At 41.6% G+C, this 25,515-nt stretch overlaps 3 protein-coding genes across 3 annotated transcripts; 1 reads left to right on the top strand and 2 right to left on the bottom strand.

The window, feature by feature from the left end:
* Positions 1-2,091: 2,091 nt before the first annotated feature.
* ftr86 (finTRIM family, member 86) lies at positions 2,092-7,922 on the bottom strand. Its single transcript, XM_069676691.1, has 11 exons — positions 7,284-7,922; positions 6,835-6,930; positions 6,450-6,683; positions 6,177-6,339; positions 6,001-6,102; positions 5,860-5,910; positions 5,695-5,745; positions 5,539-5,580; positions 4,401-4,466; positions 4,095-4,297; positions 2,092-2,530 (listed from the first exon to the last, which is right to left on the bottom strand). Exons 1-11 carry the CDS (start codon positions 7,791-7,793, stop codon positions 2,195-2,197), a joined length of 1,854 nt encoding a protein of 617 aa, XP_069532792.1. The 5' UTR covers positions 7,794-7,922; the 3' UTR covers positions 2,092-2,194.
* Positions 7,923-8,653: 731 nt separating this feature from the next.
* Positions 8,654-14,909, top strand: nudt8 (nudix hydrolase 8). Its single transcript, XM_069676658.1, has 5 exons — positions 8,654-8,736; positions 10,427-11,281; positions 11,380-11,512; positions 12,859-12,936; positions 13,495-14,909. Exons 1-5 carry the CDS (start codon positions 8,654-8,656, stop codon positions 13,678-13,680), a joined length of 1,335 nt encoding a protein of 444 aa, XP_069532759.1. The 3' UTR covers positions 13,681-14,909.
* A 395-nt stretch (positions 14,910-15,304) lies between these two features.
* On the bottom strand, positions 15,305-24,037 carry mfrp (membrane frizzled-related protein). The gene is made up of 13 exons (XM_069676729.1): positions 23,984-24,037; positions 21,867-21,975; positions 20,699-20,836; positions 20,342-20,509; positions 19,968-20,187; positions 17,306-17,436; positions 17,060-17,185; positions 16,894-16,970; positions 16,637-16,785; positions 16,372-16,502; positions 16,019-16,153; positions 15,658-15,785; positions 15,305-15,529 (listed from the first exon to the last, which is right to left on the bottom strand). The coding sequence occupies exons 1-13, from the start codon at positions 24,035-24,037 to the stop codon at positions 15,305-15,307; spliced, it is 1,791 nt and encodes a 596-aa protein (XP_069532830.1).
* Between the last annotated feature and the right edge of the window lie 1,478 nt (positions 24,038-25,515).

Genomic DNA, 25,515 nt, shown 5'->3' with positions numbered 1-25,515 from the left:
CCAAGATAAGATCAGCACTATCCTGGTTATTCCTTTAGTCACATAAACAGGTGGATGCTTCCAGATGCTGTATACTCTGTCCAAACAATAAGTTATGGTTACTTTTTATTTATTGCCAGTTTAACTAGAAGTTAGTGTAAATGTGATGACTCTATATTTTGTGTTTCTGTATCTCAACTAATAAAAAGTTTTCCAACTGACAAAAAATATTCTACTGAAATTAAGAATGTGAGTCAAAATAGTGCGAAGATAATCCTTTGTCTTTAAATATATTATTAAAGTGATAACCTCACAGATTTTTATGTAAATAAATGTCTGTTAAGTCACTATCTATCGCCAAATGTGGTAACACAATGGTGATTGAGCCTACGGCCCACTGATGAAGGCCTTTGCATTTGCAGTATAGAGTAGAATTATGGACTGCGTGTCGCTGCCGACAAGCAGCGCCCAGTTAGTGACGCGTTTTCCATCAGCCAGCAGTGGTTGGTCTGCCAGAGAGGGTAGGCGGAGCTAAGCGGCTGCTTTTCCTGTCTCTGCAAGTGTTGCGAGTAAACAGTAATCTACTATGGCTGAACAAACAAAGAAAAGATTAATGACCACAGATACAACTTCAAAAATAAGTGAAAATCCAAAGAAAAAGAAACAAATTCGACGCTCAGATGAAGGCAAACAGTCTAAAAAGGAAAGCGACCATCAGCGAGGAAAATCAAGAGTTACAACCGTAACAAAGGGAGCCAGCCATGGACGTCTGGATATCTGGGAAGCACGCTCCTGCAATTGCCGTTTGTCGCCATAAGGTGCCGCCAAATAGAATGAAACTGAGATCTTCAAGATTATAACTTTAAGTTGACACAATATGGCTGTATGATCTGGAAGATCTCTGGTTAGCATCCTGGTCTGGCCATGTATGAAATCAAATGACAAAACAGTGAGTTGACAAAACAAGAGAATTATATGGCGACTAAATATTAATTAAGAACGGAGTAAACTAAAGGCTTTAAGTTCAACTCCATTAATGTCCATTTCATTTAACTGGGACAAATTACTTGTTTTGAATCAATATAAATTTATCTCAATTTATCTTCTATTTATCAACTATCAAATATTTAAGCGACACTTTCTTCATTTTGACTCCTTATATCGAACATTAAAGGTAACACATAGTCAATGTTAACTACTAATGGCATTACTTTTTCAATCTGACTATTTATGATATACAGTATGTATTTATTATGCTGGCGTAGTTCAGCCTCCAGGCCACTTGATGATATAAGTTAACCTTTCGTGACTTTTCCTAGCCACGCCCTGAGGAAGACCCGATGAGGCACAAAACCAGTCAGCGTTTATTTCTTAATGTTTTTTATGAGAGATGCCCTGATTCAATAAAGGCATTTTAAACTAAATCCTTGGCTCGGTGTGAGTGTGCCTGAAGAAAGTTCAGTGGCTTCCCTCAAGAGCACCTGGCATTCACCTGGAGTTTAACACGTTGCGATCACCCAGTATCCCTCTTTTTCTCAGTCAACTTGAAATCTTTCAGCTGCCTGGACACGAACTGTTTTGGTTCAAACAACAAGTTTTTTTTTACAGTGTAATATTCACACAATTACATAAGTCAACCATGAGCAGTCACATTTTCCCCAACCTAACAACTTAAAAGGCTGAGAGAAGTATTATGCTTGAAATATACTATTATACACTGTATAATAGGGTTATCAATACGTATATATCTTCTAACCTGATTTGTACGACACAATTATTGATAGGCTGACGCCAAATTTAAATTTACAAATATGACGCCCTGAACAGATTTCCCTGCGATTTTGACTCACCGCGTCACTACTGCATGACTCCTCGCAGTAATGCTTGTGACATAAATGAGGTTAACATAAACGGAAATTAATTGGCTGTTAATCCGATATTGTGATATATCATTTTATGATTTTCTTGCAATATATCAATTATCACAGAATCATTGTATGGTGAGTTACCCTGCGATTCTGACCCCTACTGTATAAAATAAACTAAATATAATGTTAAAAAAAAGACATGTCAAGATAAAATGTGCGTTTACTGCTCTTTATTAACGTAGACATTCATGACATTAATAAAAGCTGGTGAAAAATATTTTATGAAAACCAGACATTTGTGTAATTTTTTTAGGATATCATGAGAAACAATACATTACAAAGACAACTCAATCCAGTGGACAAACGGTCACCTCTGCGCCTACTCCAGCCCAGAACCTGAACCCTGGGTACAGCGGGCCGGTGAACTGGGTCTGATGCCGGTGGATGAGATCAGCCTGGTTGTGGGCGATGCGGTAAAAGGCCAGAATCCCTGCGTGCTGGTCCACATAGACGCCGATCCGTCGGGCCTTAGGTGAGCCCAGGAGTTTGTCTTTGCCGTTGTGCCAGAAGGAGAAGCCGGTCCCGGACCAGTACAAGCTCCATGAGAGAATATTGTGGCCCAGGCGGCTTTTGTCATCAGAACCCTTACGCTCCATCTCCTTCTGGGCCACGCCGATGGTGATCTGTGAGGAGAAAAAAGGGTTAGGTCCTGGTGCTGCAGTATTGTCAAAACCTGAAAATAATATGTAAAGGGTGTAAACTAAACCGTCTTCTAGGTCTTTAAGGCTTTATATTTGATATAATAAAACAAAATTAATATGCTAACATTTGCTTTTAAATATTACTCAAAGTTCAGTTGAGGCCTGTAAGTGACATTAGTTCTGCAAGAACTTAGTCCAATAAGTATTGGAAAAATTACAACTGAGATATGATGATTAAAAGTTAAGTTTTCGAAGTTCAAATTCACCCTGACATGTCACTCAAAAACCCAAACACTGTATAAATCACTAAAATCATTTGGATTCATAGTTTGGTTTAAATGTACCAGATTTAATGCAATCCATCCAGTTGCAGTAAAGAGTGGATTAGTAACTTTACAGACATTTTCATCTCCGAACAAAGCTGCTGGTTTGTCTTAAAATCCAAATAAGTGACTGTACATCAGTCATTATTCTAAATAAAAAAACAGGGGAAAATGTTTTTTTGCTTTTTGCAAACACTGAAGTATAATAATTATAATGTTTAGAGGGAATTTGGTGCACAATCAACAACTTATGACAGTCAGTGACCTCTTGCAGCAGGAAATGCAACATAGTGAAATGTGTAAGACATAAAATCTGTTGCAACGTTAAAACTGACCTGTTTCTAGTAAAATTTACAAAAGAAAATGAAGCAACTTATATCCAAAGAAAACAAAGGGGCCTCCATCTTTGTTTGGACAGACTGCTGATTGTTTATTTTGCTATGAATTTGTCGTGACATTCTCTGGTTAGTGAACGCTTTCACTCACTACTGTTGTCCTTGTCTTTTATTGTATGTATTGTGTTTTGACATGGACCCATGTGTCTAATGAAATAAAGTACTACCAAGTTGGGCAAAAATGACTCTACTATCAAGTAACCTCAAGTCCTCAGTTGTGGTTTAATCCAGAGTTTTTAGATGACATTAAATTCTTAAATAAAATGGATCGTGAGATTGACGGGTTGGTGCATCGTCTGCAGTATTGTGGGCATTGTACCGGATCGTCTTGAAGAAGGAGCTGACCCTTAAGGAGAAGCTCTCAATTTACCTGTCGATTTAAACTCAAACATACTCATTAGCTCTGGGTAGTGACTGAAAGAATGAGTGTCTGGACTCAGACTTAGAGATAAGGTAAGGAGCTCAGACATCCGGAGGGAGTTTAGAGTAGAGCTGCAACTCCTTCGTGTCGAAAAGAGCCAGTTGAGGTGGTTCGGTCATCTCATTAGGATGGGTGCATCCAACTTGGAGGAGACCCCGGGGCAGACCCAGAGCTCACTGGAGGGATTATATATCCCACCTGGCCTGGGAACGCCTCGGGATCCCCCAGGAGGAGCTGGAAAATGTTGCTAGGGAGAGGGACGCCTAGGCTAACTTAACTTAGCCTGCTGCCACCGTGACACAACCGCGGATAAGCAGAGGAAAATGGACGGATGGATGGATTCTTAAACTTAGCTAGGATTTTCATTAATGATTAATACACCCTATTAAGTCCATCCGTTTCCTCACCTTCTGGCCTTTCCACTCCACCTCCCAGTAGTACGGGCTCCCCGCCAGCGGCTCTCTGCAGAGAACTTGTCTCCAGAAGTCGAAGCGCTCAGGATGGTCTGGTGGGTTCAGGTTCTCAGCCTTCATTGTGGCTTTATGACCTGTGTCTGACAGCTGCACGTGGCGATACACGGTGTTGGGGTCCATGGTGGGTTCAAAGCGAACTGAGGAGAGAGGATACATTTTAGTAAAGACTCTGGACCCCGCCTAAAAGGCTTAACACTATGTTCTCTATAATGTTTATTTTGTGGAAAATGATGAACTCACATTTCAGCAATTCTCCTCTTGTCTTTGGGTCTGGATTGGCAAGTCCCAATTTTGTTGCAGGAGGTGCTAAAAGGAATACAAACAATAATGTATAGAATCAGAGGTCTATATTGAAACCTTCTTACTCCAAAGAGAATTTTCTTTACATCTTTACTCTCAAGACTCTCACACCTAGAGGTCTGAACCAAGAGTGTAGTTAAAGTTTTTTCATACAAGGATGTATAGACCAATCTCTGTACATAAATAATAGTTTTCCACATCTTTTGGTCTCTTACTTTGCATATTATCTGAACATATGGGATGTAGATCGCTATATGCATTTAAATAAAACATCTTAATGTATTTGAGAGTAAGGAAATATGGCTTTTAAAATGTTTTAGTAATACTTTAAGTATTTTTTCACATATATTGTAACTGAATTATCAATTGTTTCTGGATGTTTATGCCTCTGAACAGTTTGTTTGGTTTCCCATATTCCATCAAAGAGCTTGATGCTTATTGGTGTGAGGTTTTTTGTATTTTCCATAGACTGTAAAAAAAGATGGATGACATGACAGCTCCATAAAAGTGAAGCCAAACCCTCTCTATCGCCCCCTGCTGACTGGCTGCAGTATAGGTCATAAAGCCCGCCTCCTCCATGTTAACAGATGGAACATGAGTCAAACTATAAAATCAAAATACACATCAAATACATTTCTCTCAAACATGGTTTCTGTCATTATAGTTAGTTCTTATCATGCTGATTTACGTCCAAGTGTTAATTTTTCTGACAAGTTAAGTATTGCTAATTAAATATCTGATTCTGTCAAAATGATGATTGACAGCTCTGTTGACAAATCCGGCTCCTGCAGCCGATCTGTTCCCAAATAGCAGAGTAGAGGAGGAACGGCGAGAGGAGGCGTAACTAAAACAATCACAACAGTCATTGAAGTTTCCGTATCTGTGAACGTCTGCTTCAGAGCAACACTAGAAGCTGTTCTGCTGTTAAACACGTCGACGTGCGGGATCTTGCTACGATCGCTACTGCACAGCTCTGTCTTCAAATGATGTCACCCACACAAGATGGGAGCACACATCACGGGGGGCTTCAATTTTGTACAATTGTCGTCCATCTTTATATACAGTCTGTTGTATTTACCTTGAGGTGGAGGTGGATCGTAGGGTGGAGGGGGGGCTGAAGCTTCATCGCCAGGGAGATAAAGAGAAAGGCAACAAGGGAATGGGTAAACAAAATATAACCTTGAAGCTGTGCCACTTAACATCAATGAAAGTTTTTTCCATGGCAGGCTCTTACCGTGAAGACTTGCAGGACGTAGAGATTGAGATTTGGTTGAAGGCTCACGGCCTGTGGGGGCAAAATAGATGAAGCAAAAAATAACTTACTAACAAAAGAAACTCCAAGAGCACTTGTTTCTTAAGTGACAGACAAACGGTATACGAAGCTTCTGCGGTAACTTACCTTGAGGTCGTGGAGGTGGCAAAGGTGGAGGGTCTGTGGTCATCTCATACACTACATGAAACAGTGCATGAATTGTGAGAAACACTCAGTTTATCGCTAAAAGCAAATTTCTTCTGCACTTGTCATTTTAATTCACCATACCTGTGTCTTGTGCACTGGACGGACCACCGTTATCAGCTGCTGTTGTGTCTCCTGCTGCTGTGTCTGCACCATTGGTTGTTGGAGCCACAGCTTCCTGATTCACTGCAAAGAAAAAGAGAGGTTTTACTGACTGAAGAAGAGAAGATAAAATAAGGGAAGAGAAGAGTAAAACTGACGTAATGTGCTGATCTTGGCCAGGCTGGCTTTGCATTGCTCCTGTATTGCCTCTTGCAGTTCTTTCATGACTGAGCGGATAGAGTCAACCTCTGCTTTCTCCTGAGTCAGCACTGACTCTCCTGTTGCACCAGCCTGACCCAGCAGCTCAATGGTGTGGAAATTCTTAAGAAAAATATCACGCAGTATTACATGTATTAGTAAAAATCAATTTATTCTCCATTTATCTGTTCTCCATTTATTTAAATGAGATCTGTTCCAGCAACACTTAGTACCTTCAAGAAGCAGATGTCGTCCTGCATGTCTGCCAGCCTGCACAGCTCTTCACTCTTCCAGCGCAGCTGTGCCACCTCCTGCTCCAGGCTTTGGATCCGACTCTCGACCTGGCTGCCTAAGGAGGCCTCATGTGTGCTGAGGAGCTCACCAACCTGGATGCCTGTTTGATTCACGTTCTTGACTAGGCTCGAGAACAATTCTGTGCTCTCTTGCTCTAGAGCTTGTACCAAGGCCTGGGGTTGAAGCGGGAGGAAGAGAAGGATGAAGGAAGAGCCGGGATGAGGAAATTATGAAAAAAAGGGATGCTTTAAAATGTTCTGTCTACATGAGAAGTAGAAAATTGTGCAAAGGTTTCTACACATAAAAGTCATACCATTTGCTTACCTTGTGTTGGCGGGCAACATGTGGGATAACATTAAGCTGCTTTTCAGTCTCCTGGATTTTCTTTTGTACGTCAACCTGCATCTGGGCGAGCTCTTTCTGGACACACAAACACACACAATCTACATGTAAGCAAAAGAAGAAAAGAGGCCGCACTGTTGCAGTACAGGGCATACAATGTGATTTGGGATGAGCCGTTCTGATATTACAATATATTTGGCCAGAAAATCCTTTTAAAAACAACACTTTCATTCATGCAAGAGGAAAACACAGTTGTTTGACGAGTACTTCAAGTTCAGCTACATTTTGGAAAGGCTACTATGAAAACACAGTTCCTGATTCACCTGTCTTCAACTCATTATTCACCAAGACAAACAACAGAGAGAAAAAGCAAACTAGAGAATAGCACCGATAATAGTAATCAGGTTATGTTTGCCGTGACCTTCACATACCTGTCTCTCCTTCCTCTCCACCTGTGGTTTCAGCACCTGGTGACCTTTGTGTCCATGCTGGCAGCACACCTCACACACACACTCCTTGTCTTCATTGCAAAACAGGTCCATGGGTCGGTTGTGTTGAGGGCAGGGCCTGGGTTCCACTGTGGGTAGCTGGGGGTATATGCTGCCCTGTCGCCGCACGGTACCTGGTAGGACATCCAGGTAGATAGGCATAGACGGTGGGGCAGAGGAGACGGCTGTGGAGGAGCTCTGCTTGAAGCTGTTGGTTCTAAGTTTCTCCATGGCTTCCACTAGCACAGTGCTCTTAGCCAGCGAGGGTCGAGGGTCGAAGACCTGCCTGCACTGGGGGCAGCTGTACTCACCCTTGTTGTCTTTCTTGTCCCAGTGACTCTTGATGCAAGCCAAGCAGTATGAATGTCCACAGGGCAGAGTGGCAGGGTCCTTCAGGGTGTCCAGGCATACTGAGCAGACAAAAGTCTCCTCCTCAGACCAGGCAGATGCCATGTGGTCCTGTGTGAAACACAGACGGATGAGCTAGATTTCTTGGAGGTCACACCTGGATGTATGGACAACCAAATGAGACCAGGAATAATGTTAGTGAGCTCTTTAAGAAATACACACAACGATACACACAACGCTGGCAGACTAAAATGCCAGTTCACATGAATCACATGCTGCTTAAAAAGTCAGGCAGCCTGTGCTCAGGGTTGGGCTGGTAAAACAGGTGGGGTGAGGAGTTTCTCTCGTTTATGTCATAGGTGCTTCCCAGTTTCTTAAAAGATACATTGTAAGACTCATAAACTAGTGGCAACTTAATGCCACATTGAAAATGAAAAAAAAATATTAAAACGACACTCATACAATTTTTAGAATCTAAAGGTAGTGATGTTAGGCTCCTTAGAAACTGAAACTCTGACTAAAACATGATTAAGTCTGGTCTGGTTGAGGACAGACTGGTTTTACACCTCTGAGGACATGACTTGTGATGTAAATTGCAAACAATGGGGGGACTTCCCCAATGATGTTATCAGTAAATAATGCAACATTCTTTCTCGCATACGGAATCGATTAGTTTGCAGCAGGGTTATTATAATTAACAAAGACTAAAACTAAAATAAAAACTAAACAAAAACTAGTTAATTCCTCAAAATGAAAATAAAACAACTTATGAACTCGTAAAACTAATTAAAACTAAACTGGAATCAAAAAACAAAATGAAAGACTATATAAAAATAAAAACTAATGAAAATTTCAAAACTATAATAACTCTGGGTTGCAGTACATAAAAGCGAATTGGAAAGAGTAGTGGGTTTGTGATATCTATATGGCGTCATCACAGCGCAGTTAGGGCAACACTGACGTGCATGAAGCTACTCGGCGCCATGTTGACTAGTGGCAGCCGGCTAGCCGGGCGAGAGGCCAACTTAATATTGATTAAACTTTTAAGGTGAGTGTTTTCCGCGTTCAAATGATGCTTTCTTTTTGAAATGGGTCATCTGCCTTTCTTATTATGGCGTGTAGGACATGCTGGGTCTTTGCCTGTTATTAATTTAAAGTTTCAGTGTCGGCCTATGACATTAGCCTAGCTATGATTTAGCTAGCTTTATGCTAACGGTATGGTTATCCTGCATATACTTCAGTGACTGACATCCGAGCCAAAGGAAATCTTGACGAGTATGACACAAGCCATTGATATTTTAAGGTGATTGAGAATAAGTCAAAAACCAGATACTTATATCATAGAGCGGCTATTATATATATTTAAAACGTAGCTAAGCTGGCTAACCAGCATCTGTAGCCAAAGTTTGACAGCGATGGTGGACTAATGGTTGAACTTTGTTGGTTTGGAAAATTGAATCGAGTTTAGATTTAAGCTTAATAAGTTACAGAAAAAGTTAAAGGTAACGTAAAGTATTGCAATGGTGTTAAATTTGGCTGAACCTGTGAGATCAGATTAGCAAGATTCTGACCGACCAAAACAAGACGTAGGGTAAACGTCCCTATTAAGCCCACCTGTATCATTTTAAGCCCAATTGACTGTCTTTCAATTGAGATGTTCTCCCTTGTGACCTTTGCACTGTTTGCCTTATACCAGCACTAGCCTCATTTTTAAACCTTTACTTTTCAGATCAGTTTAGATGACTAAAACAAGGAAAAACTACAGCTCATGCGCACATATGATGGAAGCATGCCGTATGTACAGAGAGGGAACCATACGAAGTGTCTCATCTCTGGCAAAATTATTTTTTTTAATTGTTAATCATGCAGTTGACTCATTTACTATCTATCATATCATATTACTATCTTTGGAACATTAGTGTTGAACATGCAGGTTGTTTTTCTTTCAGTCATTCTGTCTTCAGAAATCTTCATAAAAACCTGCACTTTCAACAAGCTGGCTGGACCAGAAATATTGGGCAATTTCAAATGCCAGCAGCACACTATAGGATACAGATACCGACAAAATGACAACACATATTGAAAGATTAAGTGTTGAAGATTGATTTCCACCATAGTTTTCATTTTGTATGTAAATAATGTTTTGGCTACATTCCACTGAAGACATGTAAGTTTGGCTTTTTCTGTGTTGACAGCACAGCAAATAGCCTGGGCTCACCTCTTTCAAATACCGTTTACAGGCCATAGGATAAGAGTGGAGACAAAATGAAACAAACTATTGAGAGATAAGACATTACAGACTTGAATAGATCAAGTTTGTTACATTTAAAATCTATATTTATTTATATACCAGTAAATCATGAAGGGGGCTTATTGAGAACACACTTGGGCCTAAAGGGTACATTCGTTACCCATTAAGCCCGTGCCAGACGTTGGACATATTTCCTTAAATTAAATAATAAAAACATAAAAGTGGTATAAATTGATTATCTAAACTTCAAATGAGAGATTGTTTCATTTCATCTATTATTTTCTCACTTAAATTGTGGCAATATATATTAAAAATGTCTGGTTTTGGTGGGCTTAAAAGGGACATTTACCCTAATCATGATCTCCTCTGCAGGTGGAGTCTGTCGTATCTGAGCTGTGGGATAGTCAGAAGTTTACATGCTGGCTAATCGGCTAATGAGCACAATGGGCTTCAATTGCTGATGTCATGTTTCTATTTCTCTTCACAGGATGTTTAGGGGCCCTCAGATCCTGACGTGGTCCTTCCCCATTAGACCACTGTTGATATTGAGAGAATCCCACCTCTCAGCTTTCTCTGGGTACACTGGAGTTGGATGGCTTGGTGCAAGAGATGTGAAGGAAAGGAGATATGAAAGGATCTGTGAAAGCAAGGAGGGGTCATCATTGTCCCCAAAGACTGTATCCTGTTCAACACAGATGTCCTTTAGTGAAAATCATCAGTTGAGAAAAGCTTCATTTCAAAACCTCCTAACTAAAGCTATTTTGTCCAGCCCACCCCACCCTCCTCAGGTTCCTGTCTCTGCCAAGGATAAACCAGTGACTGATTCTTGGAAATGCACTTTTGTGGAAAATTTAGATCAAAATGTCAAAGCTGTGAGCACTTACCCAGACTGTTTAATCAACACAACTTGCCTTCAACCCTGGAGAAGGACTTCACTCAGTTTCACCAGCAAGACTCTGTGTAACCGTCTTCAAAACAATTTATATCGCAGGCAGCTTTCTTTCAGACATTTCAGCTCGTTGACAAATACACCACGGGTTTTGAATCACTTTCATTGTAGACATCACCCCTCCAGCTTCAACGAAACTAGAGCTCATTATCAGGCTGCCCCTCAAGTGGCGGACGGATGGAAATATTGTCTATCCCTGGAGAATGAGAGCAGGTGTCGACAGAGCCTGGGCCCCAACTTGAAGCTATACAACGCGAACAAGGGGACGAAAGAGAAGAACCAGGAGAGACAGGCTTCAGTCTTGGTCTCTCTTTGCTCTGTTGAGGGGGAGCCAGCTTTTCTCTTCACTCTGCGCTCCAGCACACTGAAGGGCAGGCACAAGGGAGATGTCAGGTTTGTGGCTCACTTAAAAAAAAAAAACTCTACATAAAAAAACTCTACATAAGGCTCAGAAGAGAACTGTATCTGCCCTAATTTCCAATCTTTTGTAGCTTTGCAGGAGGGAAGTGGGATCCATCGGACAGAGACTTGGTGGACACAGCGTTGAGAGAAGCAAGGGAGGAGCTGGGTGTTAATGTGGCAACAGAGAAGGTCTGGGGAATCCTGAAGCCTCTCAGGGACAATGTGAGTGTCATTAAGACTTTAGGTAATTGCAACTGTTGAAATATGTCGGAAATTAAGCTTTCATGATATGGGAAAACTGCGATGTACATTTTAAATAGTGCATTTTAAATAGTTTAAAGTTATTGATCGGCTTGACGAGCAGGCATGATGAAATCAGAAATCAGAAAGCCTTTATTGTCATTGTATAGGAATACAACGAAATTAGTAGCGACACTCAAGTGATGTATTTCCAACATAGAAACATAAAAAAACAAGACATAGGATGGCAATAAATAAGCATTAAAATATATAACTAGAGAGCCAAGAGCCGCTGCACCAGTGCGTGCCGCCGTCTTATTAATTTGAAAGATTTCCTCAACATCTGGGTAAACCAATCCTATTAATTCTTTCTCATTTGACTTCTACATCCTCCAGAATGTATGCACAATTAAGAATTAAGTCTGCATGTCGGTTGCGATCTTCTTCTGTTTCCGGCAGACTGCACACTTTTTGGCGTCGCTGCCACCCCTATTTAAGGCTAGGAATCGCAACTATCATCGGCTAACTTTGAGACTCATCTTTGTCGAGTTGCAGCCAGTGTAGATTGCAAAATAGATGCTGCAGTGACGCTAAGGTGTTGCGCAGGTTCATCTGATGCTGCGGTGTCAGTGTAGATTCCCCTTTTAGGCTTCATCTGATTACAGCAAAACCCTGGGAAAGCACTGACATCATACCCAGGGCTCCTTCCAATAGGTCAAATGTATGCATGCTGAAATTACATTTTCTTACTCCTTGTGATACATTCCGACTTTTGCGACGTGTTCATTGTGAATGCTCATATTGCCATAACAATGAAATTGTGATTTATTGTGCAGCCCTTTTGGAAATTGTAAAACTAGTGGTATGCTACTGCTAAAGATGCTCTTCATTTTTCTATTAATGTTTTTTTTTCATGGCAAATTTTCATAAGCCATGAAAAGGGGTTACATAGTATTAAATATGGCTTCAATTAAGTTATTTCTTTCTCTACTCATCCTGTTTAAATTTGCCTTTATATTAATAGCCTTTATTTTTTAAAAATTTTGTCTCTAATTTTATTTTCTTACAGGATCAATAAAGTATCTATCCATTTATCTATATATATATCCATTTATCTATCTACAATTCCTTTTCATAAATGTTAGTCCAAAAACAGGAAAAGAGTAAACAATGCTCATCGAAAAATCCTTAGGGTTTAGATATCATTTGTACATGTCTTCACTTTTACAGTTCAATTATCTGATTAGAAATTTTAATAATCAATCATTTTGAACCCCGAACCTGTGTGTCAATATGACGCTTTATGTATCTCTTGTCTCTCTCACCAGTCAGGGATGATGATTGCTCCTGTGCTGGCTAACCTTGGCCCCCTAGAGGAGCTGTCCTTCAAACCAAACCCTGGAGAGGTATAGTCATTCTCTCTTTTCGTGTTCCATGTTTGTAAGTGACTGAAGGTTGTGTTTTTGGAGATGAAGACATGCTCGTTAGGTTCATTGGTGATTCTAAAATTGGCCTTAGGTGTGAGTTTGAATGGTTGTCTGTCTCTCTGTGTCCGCTCTGTGATTGAATGGCGACCAGTCCAGGGTGTACCCCACCTCTCGCCCAATGACAGCTGGGGTCAATACCTGCGACCCAGAACAGAATAAGCGGTGTATAGATGGATGGATGGATGTTTTATACAGTTAAACAGACACTGGCAGATATCAGGTGTAAAGAAATGTTAGCGAGTGTATGATGTCACTCTATAGAAATGCATGTCCCTAGAGGTCAGATACTTATGTTGCACTTTCACCAAATTATCTTTATATATGGTTTTACATCATCCTCCAAAACATTGGATGTTGGCTGTTAACTAGCAACAAAAAATACAAATGTATAGGCGAAGGCAAGTAAACAAATTATCCAGTTGATGTCTTTTTAGAGCCAAAGTTGTAAATTCTCCTTTCTGATTCGTTCTTTCCCAGGTGGAGGAGATTTTCACCGTGACCTTGTCCCACTTGTGCGACCCTCAGAACCGTGGCTATACACACTTCCGCGTAGCTGACAAGTATGCATACACACTCCCGGTGTTTCGCAACGGGAAGCATCGAGTGTGGGGCTTGACAGCCATCGCCCTAGATCATACCCTGAAACTCATTGTCCCTCCTTAGCAGCTCAGTTACGGCTGCTTTACAGTTTGCAGTTCACTTACAGTACCAAAGCAAATCATCTGACTTGAAGATCTTATTATGACAAATGTGCAATCAGGCTTTGTGTAGCAAAACCAGGACAGGAATCAATGTGAATAGAAAGTATGGTCGGTCATCATGTATGAAGGTAAATGCCTTTCCTTTCTCCCCATGTCTCAGCATTGGGTTTCTAAGACTTTTTATTGAATGGATGACGTGCAAGGTGGCACACAGCTTATGTAGCTCATAAAGAGAAGGAAGGAGAGGAGTAACGACATGAAAATCAATCTTATATCTGATTGAGTCTTACTCAAACACTGTCAGTATTTTCAGTATAATAGACTGTTATGATTTTCAAATGCCTACAAATCCTTCTTAAATTCAATTAGAAATCTTCTGTAAGACAAGTTACCATTTAAATGGATTGTAACAAGTTAAACCAATGACTGTGTGCATATATAGATGGACGACGCGTCTCCATGTACTCTCATTGCACAAAATTGAAGCCAAAATAGCCCCGTGCTATCTAGCGACGGTGACGTCATTTGGAGCCGGAGTTGCGCAGTAGAGATCTGCGGGTGGAGCCGCCTTAGCCACTTCCACTAACCAAAACACACACTCAACTTACCGAAAAAAACCCGGCAAAGATTCCACATGCTGTCATATTTAACAGCAGAACTTCTTTGTGTTGGTCTGAAGCAGACGTTCACATATGTGGAAACTTCAATGACTGTAGTGATTGTTTTAGTTACGTCTCCTCTCACTGTTCCTCCTCTACTCTGCTAATCCAAAACAGATCGCCTGCAGGAGCCGTATTTGTCAACAGAGCTGTCAATCATCCTTTTTACAGCATCAAATAACTAATTAAAACTAAACTTGGACATAAATCAGCATGATAAGAACTAGCTATAATGACAAAACCCTGTTTGAGAGAAATCTATTCGGTGTGTATTTTGATATCATAGTTTGACTCATGTCCCATCTATTAACATGGAGGAGGCGTGCTTTATGACCTATACTGCAGCCAGTCAGCAGGGGGCGATAGAGAGGGTTTGGCTTCACTTTTAGGGAGCTGTCATGTCGTCTATCTTTTTTATACTGTGTTTCCACAGTGTAATTCAGCATATGCCCATTTCATCTCACCCTAGATCAAATCTGAACAAAACAAGCACATCATGTGGTGTATTGATAAACAATGCAATAAAGTTTGTTTTAAAGGTATTCTCTCTGTATTCGTTCTTTTGTCTGAGGTAAGATCTGTTTTTACATGATGGACATCAAAGCAATAAATAATGCAGAAAGATAATTTACATTAGTTTGATTTCTATTGAAGAGGCAGATTAAAAACTTTCATTTTGTTTTGTTGGTATTTAAATCAAACAAAAAATATCTTTAGCCATCCTATTGTGCCACAATGTAATGCTTCCACTAAAACTATACTACACCATAAGTGAGGGTTGCAGTTATACTACAAATCAGAGCTCTTAAATGCTGCAGAGCAACAGGTCCAGAAATCAGTATCCCAGCTTGTAAAATGCAGGCCTTTTGGTCCTTTAGACTTCTGCAATAAAATTGAACATTGTGTAATCATCTCAAACTTTGAGCATCAAGGCAGCGAGCACTCCATGGGGTCCTGTGAGTCTGGCAGGAGGTGGCAGTTGAAGGGCCAGCTGAAGGAGAAAAGATCCAGTGCATGGCTGCATTGCTGCTCAGCGGAGGAGCAGACTGAACGGCAGGGCTGGAGGACGCCACCCTGAGGGCTGCACTGGGGCAGAAACATCCCGCACACTAGCCTCCGCAAGGGCTCGAAGCACGCCAGCTCCATCAGAACCTGGATGACGTGATGGAAATAAGAGATGAGTGTGAGATGAGAAGCAATAGCTGTCCGTTTGTGCATAGTATGGGCTACTACATTTGAATACGGCAGTAATTTAGGTAAGTTAGGAAGATTGCTTTCACCCGGTACGGTCGCAGGAGTGTTGCAGCTTCTCTCTGATCAGAAATGGACAGCCAGATGTTTGGGAAAGAGGTGACATTGTAGCTGAGGCCTTGACACATCTCCACCTCTATTGACTCACACGCTGAAGCTGAGGGAAGGGAGAACAGTCATTCTTATCCTTATATTGCATTCATGTACTTGGCTCGCAGAAAACCAGAAGTAGCAGCTATTATTATGAATCGGAATCATGCCTCTATGCCCCTGTTCTTTTGAGTTTGCTAGTGATAAATCAAAACCAAAACTCTGGCCCTGGGAACAAAAACTACAGTATCTGTGACTCCACTGGGACTCTGATCGGGGTCAGAGATAACAGGGCCTCACTGAAGGGAGGGTAGGTGGAGTTGCCGCAGCCTTGTTCATCTGCTCCGTCAGGGCAGTCGTTCCATCCATCACACAACCACTGCTGCTGAAGACACTCCCCGGTACTGCAGGCAAACTGGCTGGGGCCACATGTTCCTTTAAACAAAGACGAAAACACAAAAGAGAGTTGGGAATTGGGGATTTTAAAGAAGTTTAACAAAGTGTCGGGAAATGGAGGTAATGTAGAAAGAAGAAAGCAAGGAGAAAAAAAGGAACAAAAGGATAAGGAAGTAAGGATATTTAAGAGGGAGGGGGAAGGAAACGGGAAGTAAAACAAGAAGCACACTTGGTTAAATATGAGAACAAGAACTCACTGTCAAGTACAGACACAGCCTGGTACGTTGCGTTGAAGCCGCTGTCAGCCACTCCCTCATCAGCCACGAACACCACAGTCATGTGGGGGCCAGAGGAGGTCAGGTCAGGAGGGAAGGTGGTACCACAAAACCTGAGACAAAGGAAGACGAACAAAAGCTGCTTCAGAGCATTGTGGTTACGTAACTCACATAAAGGACGACAATCGTTTATCCTCATTTACCCTCAACATACAGGATTTACATTTTAATCTGTGGACGGTCTCACCTTCCCAGCACTCTTCCAGCTCCAGCGTCGGCGCTGTCGTGCACCTCCACGTAATCAAACTCACACACATCCTGAGTCTCCAGGCTGAAGTTCCTGAAGCTCAGCGTGATGACGTTACCCTCCTCAACAGATATGTACCACATGCAAAACTAATGGGAAACAAAAGAACAATGGATAAGTGAAAACACACACATTTTACAGGCCTGTCATAGCCAGTTTGGTGTGTGTTCGGCAGTTTAATGTGGCTATAAATGTACCTGCTGGTGAGGATAAGGCCTGGGGTGGTTTGGACTTGACAGGTAGCCATGTGGCCCGGTCTTCTGCCCACCACATTCTGTGACAAACAATGTGTGTGACTTCATTTGTGTACTACGGTCTTCTCAATGTGTTTCTGTTATGTGTTATCTGTCTGCTTGCTCTCACCTTTGTGTTTATGGCTGCAGTTTGCCTCGTCTGTTTGGTCATGGCAGTTTGGATGACTGTCACACACAGACACAGGCAGCAGACAGCGACCGCCATCACACATGAACTCTTCTCTGGAGCAGCTTTCTAAGAAAACACGCACATACATACAAAATGTACATTAACTCAAATGGATAAGGGTCAATATATTTTCAGATGCACGCACACACACACACACACACACACACACACACACACACTACTGACTGTGTCCAGGCAGTATGGCCTTGTACTGTGCAGTGAAGCCGCTGCCTGTGATGCTGCCATCAGAGCGGAAGGTGACCCACACAGTGCTGCTGTTTGTGTTGACTGTTGGTGGTGCCACGTTGCCACAGAACCTGCAGGAGAAAAAGAGCGATCTCCACTTGAGCCTGAACTCTGCACGGTAGGATATGTGAACAAGTTATGTAACATCAATTATGTTGCAACACTTTCCGAGAATACAAGCAAGCAAAAGGGTCAAAGTTTTCACATGTTCTGAAATCTTTCTGAGAACTCTTTCATACCCAGAAGTACTCTCCAATTACAACAGACCTTTAGTGCCATCTATTGGCAATATAAGGTCACAGCATGGACCATAATGTTTCTTTAAGGAGAACGTGTATATAAACTGTACAGATTTTTAAATGTGAATTTGCAAGAACACAATCGATACTTTGCCTCCCCTTTGATAGTTAAGTCCTCCAAACATAAGTATTACTTTCTGAGTGAAATGAAAAGTAGACATTTATTACATTTACTCTGTAGGTATTTTTTTTGTTCTTCTCAAGAGTGACACTGAGCACACCAGTGGAACCTGCAAGCAACTAAAATGTGGAGTGCAAAGTTTGAGGTCGTCTTGCAACAGAGGCGTTAGCTTTAAAAAGACAGCGTGAGGTGGTATGAAAATAACAGAAGGGAACAAACTAGGGTATTTTGTGTGGAGCAGAAACTGCCAAAGGCCCTGAAAGTACTTGATGAATTGCAGCAGTGACCTCAGGCTGTGTGAGGGGCAAGGGATAAATACAAACAAAATGGGCAAAGAGCGGTGATGCATTTATGGCTTAACAGTTCCACACTATTTTCTGGCATGTTTGGCACCACGTTTTCTCTACTTTAAGGGCACCAAGTATTACATTGCATCTATACAGGGAACTGCACTATGATTTCTCCACTAAAAGGCCACCCTACAAAGGGAACATTAGAATTGCGGACCTGGAATAACACCCTAGGGAGAATTTCATCATGATTTGTCCTCTAAAAGGCCCTCTTATTGATCATATTCACACAGCCAACATTTTCTTTTGACATCATGCTCGGGTTGGGAAGCCCAAATGCTGTTAGCTGCATAAACTTTGGATATCAGACACATCATAATTTATTTTAAGTTAAAACAACATAACCATTGGCTATAGTCAGACAACAGCTAATGCTATCTTTCTGTCACTTCCTAGCTTACATAAACCAGAAAGTGTTACACAACACTATAGGAAAAGCATCAACTCCTACTTAACGTATGTTAGCTAACATATTGTTAGAAAGGAATTGACATCCTAGCTGATGCTATGTTGCAATGTTGAATGCTAATATTAGCCTGCTTAACATATGTTCGCTAATATATTGTTAGCTAGGAATTGACATCCTAGCTGATGCTAGCTATGTTGCAATGTTGAATGTTAATATTAGCCTGCTTAACATATGTTAGCTAACACATTGTTAGCTAGGAATAGACTTCCTAGCTGATGCTATGTTGCAATGTTGAATGCTAATATTAGCCGTTCTCTAAAGGTAGATAACAGATTGTCAAATATGTTTTACTTTAAAATATGGCCCCATGTCCCTTTAGAGTTTCACTTATTCTCTTGAGATACTCGAGATATTGGGAAGTGGTGCAATAATATCAACTGTTACATACCTTAGATGTAGACTACAGCCTGAATAGCCTACATTAGCATAACCTTATACCAGCATTTCAGCTCCCCACCCTGACATCTACCTCCGAAAAAAATGGCTGCCGTGTGAATTTGGTGAATGATGGAAACGTCATGATTTCTTCTCTGGAAGAACAGCCTATCAGGAACTTCATTAAAATTTCTCCTCTATAAGGTGGCCTGTTGGTGGATCTTCTTCATGTTTTCTCCACCAGAAGAACAACCTTGAGGGAACTTCATGATGTCTCCACTGGAAGGGCATCCTAGAGAGAAAATCATCTTATTTTCTCCACTAGAAGGACAGCCTATAGAAGGAACTGCACCATGATTTCTCCACTAGAAAGCCAACCTTCATCATGTTTTCTCCACCAGAAGAACAACCTAGAGGTAACTCTTTTATGAATTCTCCTCTAGAAGACTGTCGCATAGAGGGAACTTCATCATTTCTTCTTCTCTGGAAGAACACCTGGGATTTCTCCACAGGAATGGAACTTCCTTTGAATTTCTCCACGAGAAGGCCACCATATAACTTTATCATAACTTTTGCACTAAAAGGACACCCTGTGGTACTTCAAGTTTTCTCCACCAGAAGAAAAACCTAGAGGGGAATTCCACTATGATTTCACCTCTAGAAAGCCACCTTATAGAGGGCGCTTCCTCATGATTTCTCCACAAGAAGGCCAACATATAGTGGGGAGTTCATCATGATTTTCAACCGCAAAGGCGTCCTATAGACATTACCTTATCTCCCCTAAAAACCACCCTGGTGGGAACATCCAGTACTTTATCACCCAGTACTTTATCACATTTTCACCACCGTAGAGTGGTGAAGTAGAATGGAATATTTCACATCCGTAGAGGGCACTTTTGCAGCATCTTTTTTCAAACACGGACACCAGCTGGGTGATCACCCCCCCGAGCTCGCCAGTGATTATTGGAAAAACGGATGTCTGACCAACCTGGTGACCACAGAGCTCTGTTCTATCTGCTCCTGCACCTCAAGCCAGTCAAACAAACAGGGAGATGGCCCCTCTATGGTCAGAGAGGAAACGTGGATCTGGACCAGGGACGGGGGTGGGACACGGATCACCCACACACAGAGCAGGTTTGGAGGGTAGGAGCCGGGATGGTTTGGTGAACTGAAACTGCCCTCAGAGTCAGTCAAAACACCTCCACAACCTGAGAGGCAGAAAGGAATACCTTGTTTTAGTAACACAAAAAGAAAAGGGCCTGCAGGTGAAGAAAAGATAACATGTTAATGGGGGTGGATATTGACGTGTGATTGACCTTGCACATTTTGTATTTTAAATGATATTATACATATATCTTGTACGTGTTTCTGATGGTGGGATCCTGGCAGGTGGTGGTGAAGCTGTACTGTCCAGTTGACTTCTGTTGGCAGAAATTGTGGGCAAGGTATGGGACGCTCCATCTCCTGCACTCAGCAGGTCTGGAGGGCTGGTGGACAACATCTGATCCTCCACTTCCTGGCCTTTTATCTCTTAACCCAAAACGGAAAATAAAGACACAGGAAATGAACATGAACCTTTGGACTAATCAGAGAAGAAGCTTATTCTAGATAGAAAAGCTCATTATAATATCATGAAAGTGTTGGCATATCATATAAATGAATAAACAAAGCTAATACTAACGACTAATGACTCATCTGAGGTGCAGCAGTACGACTCACGTGTGAGGATGAGGGCCAGCGCCAGTCCGACAGCTGTCAACAGGAGCAGGGCAGCAGCAGAGACCACCACCACCCCCCAGCCACAACCAGGGCCGCGCAGACGCATCGCACACACACCAAACAGACCCCAGCCCAGGCCTGAATGACATAGCAGACACACAACACGTTTCTTTTGTGCACATCATTTGAATTAAAATTGCATCATGCAGTATGTAGTATTAAAGGAGCAATTCGCCCCTGGAAAAAAAGCCACTGTCAGCCAAAGCTGGTGTTCTCTGTAATTTATAGAAGCAATAATATTTGAAATTGGTGCCATAGCTGTGGAGAAAGTTGTATAAACAGCTTGTGGTTTCGCCCACTCTACTTTAGTACAACACCCAGCGTGCATTGCGGCTCTTCCTCTGAAAGTAACGGCCCAGCGAGAGACGCTGGAGTGAAATACTACCGTTTCGCTGCAGGCGATGGCTCAGAGCGGTACAGAATCCGATATATGACGAGAATATACTGGTTGATTGTCTAAAAAATCTTCATGTCTGCAGTCTACATTTGAAACCTGGCGATTTTGAAAGAGACATGACATCGGAGGCGGGCGTCCTAGATTGAGGAAGTGTAGTTTGGCAAGCTCCCTGGTTTTCCTCTATGTAGCTGTTGGCACTTAAAGGGCTACATCCTTTTTAATTCATGATTAGTGATTTTTAATTGTCCTTCCATAAAGTTGCTGGACTTGTAAGAAACTTAAAAGATTAAAATAATCAGTTATCAAAATAAAAGCAACAGAAGCCAAGATACTTTAAGTCCCTACAATGGATCAGAAGCAAAAACACTCAGGACCCTGCACATTTACCATAATGCAATATAGGCTTTAAACCTGACTTTCTTCTATAAATATGTAGTTTCCACTACCAAGCTGAGATACAAATGTCACTATAACATACAGAGCCGTAGCAGATATTAAAAAACTAGTTCGCACAGGTCAGTAGGACTAACCATGACCAGAGAACTGATGTGGATTGTACCTTTAATTCTTGGTTATAACTAAAATGTTAGACACAAACTTCAACACTATTCTTTAATAATATTGGAGGCAGCCGAATTTGAGAGACACAATAATGTTAATACTCCAATAAACATACACAGGAAGCAGCAAGAAGCCGATTGGCTGACTCACTTGCAGTTGGAGGTTTGATTGGCTCAGGGGTGGAGGATGTTGTCCTGAATCCCTCCACCCTCTCCTCTCGCTCCCCCTCCAGCTCAAAGGCAGGATTACAGAACACATTCTGCAGAAAGCAGAACAGAAACAAGAAGTTAAAACGAACAAGTTATTATTAAAAAATAGGTAGTTGGTGTGTAACTTCAAGTCAAGTCATGTCAAGGGGTTTTGTTGAAACAGTAGTAACTTGTTAGCAAACAGTTGCTTATATGTACATTCTGTAGTTAGGGAGAATATACGTTCAATGTTCTTTTGTGGCCTCTAACAACTCTTCAACAAAATCCGCGCTCCACAGTGTTTACCAGCTAGATGCTAACTAGCAACTAGCTAACAGTCTGCCATTGGTGCTTAACAGGTTGTGTATTGTACATAGACATGTAGAACCTGAAGGCAGGGAAGTGTATTTCAGGGAAGGCAAGTGTTCTGGTTTCCATTTGTAGTACGCTTGTATTCAGTTGCTGTGTCCGAAACCGCATACTAACATACTGCCTACTAACGTACTGCCTACTACATACTCAAACAGTATGTACTGCATATACTGCCTACTAACCTGACTATTAGGATGCCGTTCGCATCATGCTCAGAGCCGTCTTCTCCATATCACGTGACTTAATCGTTTACGTATGTCCGGTCTGATCTCCGGTCCATCTCCGCCATAGTAGAAGCTGAATAGCCGCAATGCATTTTGGGGCGGTTGAGTACAACCAGTAGGCTCCCGTCTCATACTCAAACATCCGGGACGATCTAGTATACATCCGGGCATTTCTCGCATACCCAAAATTGCATACTATGAGATGGGAACGCACGACATACTCAATTTTATGTCACGGTTTGTATGATTAGTATGATTAGTATGATAGTATGCGGTTTCGGACACACCCAGAGTAATATAGACCAATCACGTATCAGCAGGCTGCAGTGTATGCAGGAAAAACAGTCCCTGTGGAGAGCAAAAGCAGGCGGAACGTAATCCGCCACAATCACATCCTGGCTCCCATCAGCGTCATCTGACAACGATTTACCTTCTTATTAATCTCTATAAACAGACATCTGCAGCAAGTTCAGCTCACAATCTGTTCTAGATCATAAATTAAATTTGAGATGAATCTCCTTGACGCTGTGTCATGAAAGCCGTTAAGCATTCAGATTTCCTGACTTCCCCGAATGCATCAGAAATGATCGACCCGACCTCCGTTCAACAAACGAGCATTTTAAAAGTATTTTTCTTCTCCTCTCGAGGACAGACCTGACAAAGCTTCATTTTTACTTTTTACAAATCTGCATTGACATTTCTGCAAAGGTAAGACTAGTTAATTAAAGTCAATCACAATAAAAACTGAATCTTTTTCTGTAAACAATGCAGCACGTGGAAAGGGAAGTATTGGAAGTCATTTATTGCTAACCGCTGGCTAAACCGGACACGCTTCATCACCGTTGTCTCCAGAGCCTATAACGTCCTAAACTATGGCCGATGGCATCCGAGATCGATCCAAATATGATGCATGAGAAGTGAACCAAAAAAGTAAGTGAGTTTAAACTCACTTTAAAGCTCTTTCAGACAGAGGAGTGCTTTAGATTCAGGTTACAATCCTCTGTAAGTTTTCATCATATTTCATATTGTTACATCTTTCACATTTTGATATGAACTATCGTTATTTTAAGTTACTTATACCAGGTATTTAAGCTTCAACTAAAAATAAACACTGAGTACATGTAACACTCTAAATATAAGAGAACAACACAGCTAGGATGCAGGATTTTACAATGCACCAACTGTGATCTGCACATATACCGTTTTTAGCAGGGTTCCAGGATCGCAAAGCTTGAAATATAGTACTTAAATTATTTGTAGAGACAAAACTTGTGCTCAGTTTAGATGAAAACCTTTAAGTATATATCACATATATGGCGGCTGATCAAAAAGGGTCTGTTTTCTTGATAATCTTTAGGACTTTAAAGGATTTTAAAAGGGCCCAGTTTGCAAGAAAGTGCTGACCAATCTCCTGGTAAATGTCAGAATAACTACGTGAATATTAAAATGAACCACCATGGTAAATCCCATCCTCTTCACCCACCTTATAAATATCTGTAGAGTCTGAGTACACTGCAACTTGGCTGAGGTCAGACATGTCGAGTCCGCTGTCACTCTTTCAGGGCTCCTCCTCTTAAAGAGTGTGATGTTGTGATGAATACATCCGTGGTGACATTGTGAAGAGAGCTGATTCTTCATGTGTTCATGTTAAAAAGATTGTGTCCTGGGTTTTGTTAGCATTTCTCGCTCCGACAGTAAACTTTGACAGACGCTTAGGCCTTCACTCCTCCAGCACAGTAGATCCCGTTGTTGGACATCCATCAACTTAACCCAGATAAAAATAAAGCAGTAGAATTCACATTAAAAAAAAAAGTACGAAACATGCAGGTTTTCTTCTGCCTTTTCTGTCTTAGCAGCAGCGTCCTGTATTTCTCTTGATTTCTGAATGTGTGAGTGGTTACAAAAGAGTTTTAAGAAACTCCTTCACAGTGTCGAACAAAGCCGAGTCAGCTGAGAGGACTGAGCCTCTCGGAGGAGGGGGGAAGGGGAGAGAGGGTGAGGGTGGAGGTGTAGGTGGGGGTCCCTGTTAAATCTCTATAATCTCTGTAATGATCTTTTAAGCTCATAAAATGTCATTCACACGCATGCTTGCATGAAGAAAAACCTGAGTGAGCAGGTGCACAAACATAAATACAGACACTCAGTAGCCACTTTATTAGGTACACATGTTCAACTGCTTTTTAACGCAAATATCTATCAGCCAAACACATGGCAGCAACCCAATGCACTTTGGGTGAAGGTCAAACCGAGCAACAGAATGGGGCAGAAAGGTGATTTTTGTGACTTTGAACGTGGCATGGTTGTTGGTGCCGGACGGGCTGCGGATCTACTGGGAGTTTCACCCACAACCATCTAAAGGGTTTATAGAGAATGGTCCGGAAAAGAGAGTTCTCTGGGCTAAAACGCCTCCTTGATGGCAGAGGTCAGAGGAGAACGGCCAGACTGGTTCGAGCCGATAGAAAGGCAATAGTGACTCAACCACTCGTTACAAACGAGGTATGCAGAGAAGCATCTTGAACCTTGAAGCAGATGGGCTACAGCAGCAGAAGACCACACCAGGTGTTGCTTCTGTCAGCTGAGAACAGGAAACTGAGGCTACAGTTTGCACAACCCATGTGACAAAGCTCAAATCATTTCAAATTTGCTTGAACACTGTACTCAAATGGCTTCCACATTCACCAGATCTCAATCCAATAGAGCGCCTTTGGGATGTAGTGGAACGAAAGATTCGCATCATGGATGTGCAGCCGACAAATCTGTAGCAAGTTTCGTGATGCTCTCATGTCAGCACGGACTAAAATCTCCAGAATGTTTCCAGCACCTTCTTGAATCTATGCGTCGAAGGATTAAGGCAGTTTTGAAGGCACCTAGCAAGGTGTACTTAATAAAGTGGCCGGTGAGTGTATACACATGACCTTTAAACCCCAAACATTATTAAAGTCATCTTTAAAATCAGGGTAATTAGGCGTCAAAACAGCAAGTTCTTTGGATGCCGCTTGGTTAAAGAATGGTGTT

This window comes from Semicossyphus pulcher, unplaced genomic scaffold (genome assembly GCF_022749685.1).
Source record: "Semicossyphus pulcher isolate SPU_LCO1_2020_fin unplaced genomic scaffold, fSemPul1.0.p SCAF_26, whole genome shotgun sequence".
NCBI lineage: Eukaryota > Metazoa > Chordata > Actinopteri > Labriformes > Labridae > Semicossyphus > Semicossyphus pulcher.
Note: the sequence above shows the minus strand (reverse complement) of the source record. Positions and strands in the feature narration are given on the sequence as shown.

What these genes read in the sequence shown, in the direction of transcription:
- ftr86 (XM_069676691.1), bottom strand. Translation starts at nt 7,793, where the DNA reads ATGGCATCTGCCTGGTCTGAGGAGGAGACTTTTGTCTGCTCAGTATGC. An exon ending in GGCCAAGATCAGCACATTAC is followed by an intron (nt 6,103 to 6,176) that starts GTCAGTTTTACT and finishes TTTTCTTTGCAG; the next exon opens with TGAATCAGGAAGCTGTGGCT. An exon ending in GTCCAGTGCACAAGACACAG is followed by an intron (nt 5,911 to 6,000) that starts GTATGGTGAATT and finishes TGTTTCATGTAG; the next exon opens with TGTATGAGATGACCACAGAC.
- mfrp (XM_069676729.1), bottom strand. Translation starts at nt 24,037, where the DNA reads ATGTCTGACCTCAGCCAAGTTGCAGTGTACTCAGACTCTACAGATATT. An exon ending in GCTGGCCCTCATCCTCACAC is followed by an intron (nt 20,510 to 20,698) that starts GTGAGTCGTACT and finishes TTTTGGGTTAAG; the next exon opens with AGATAAAAGGCCAGGAAGTG. An exon ending in CTGCAGCCATAAACACAAAG is followed by an intron (nt 16,971 to 17,059) that starts GTGAGAGCAAGC and finishes TGTTTGTCACAG; the next exon opens with AATGTGGTGGGCAGAAGACC.
- nudt8 (XM_069676658.1), top strand. Translation starts at nt 8,654, where the DNA reads ATGAAGCTACTCGGCGCCATGTTGACTAGTGGCAGCCGGCTAGCCGGG. An exon ending in ATATTGATTAAACTTTTAAG is followed by an intron (nt 8,737 to 10,426) that starts GTGAGTGTTTTC and finishes TTCTCTTCACAG; the next exon opens with GATGTTTAGGGGCCCTCAGA. An exon ending in TCAAACCAAACCCTGGAGAG is followed by an intron (nt 12,937 to 13,494) that starts GTATAGTCATTC and finishes GTTCTTTCCCAG; the next exon opens with GTGGAGGAGATTTTCACCGT.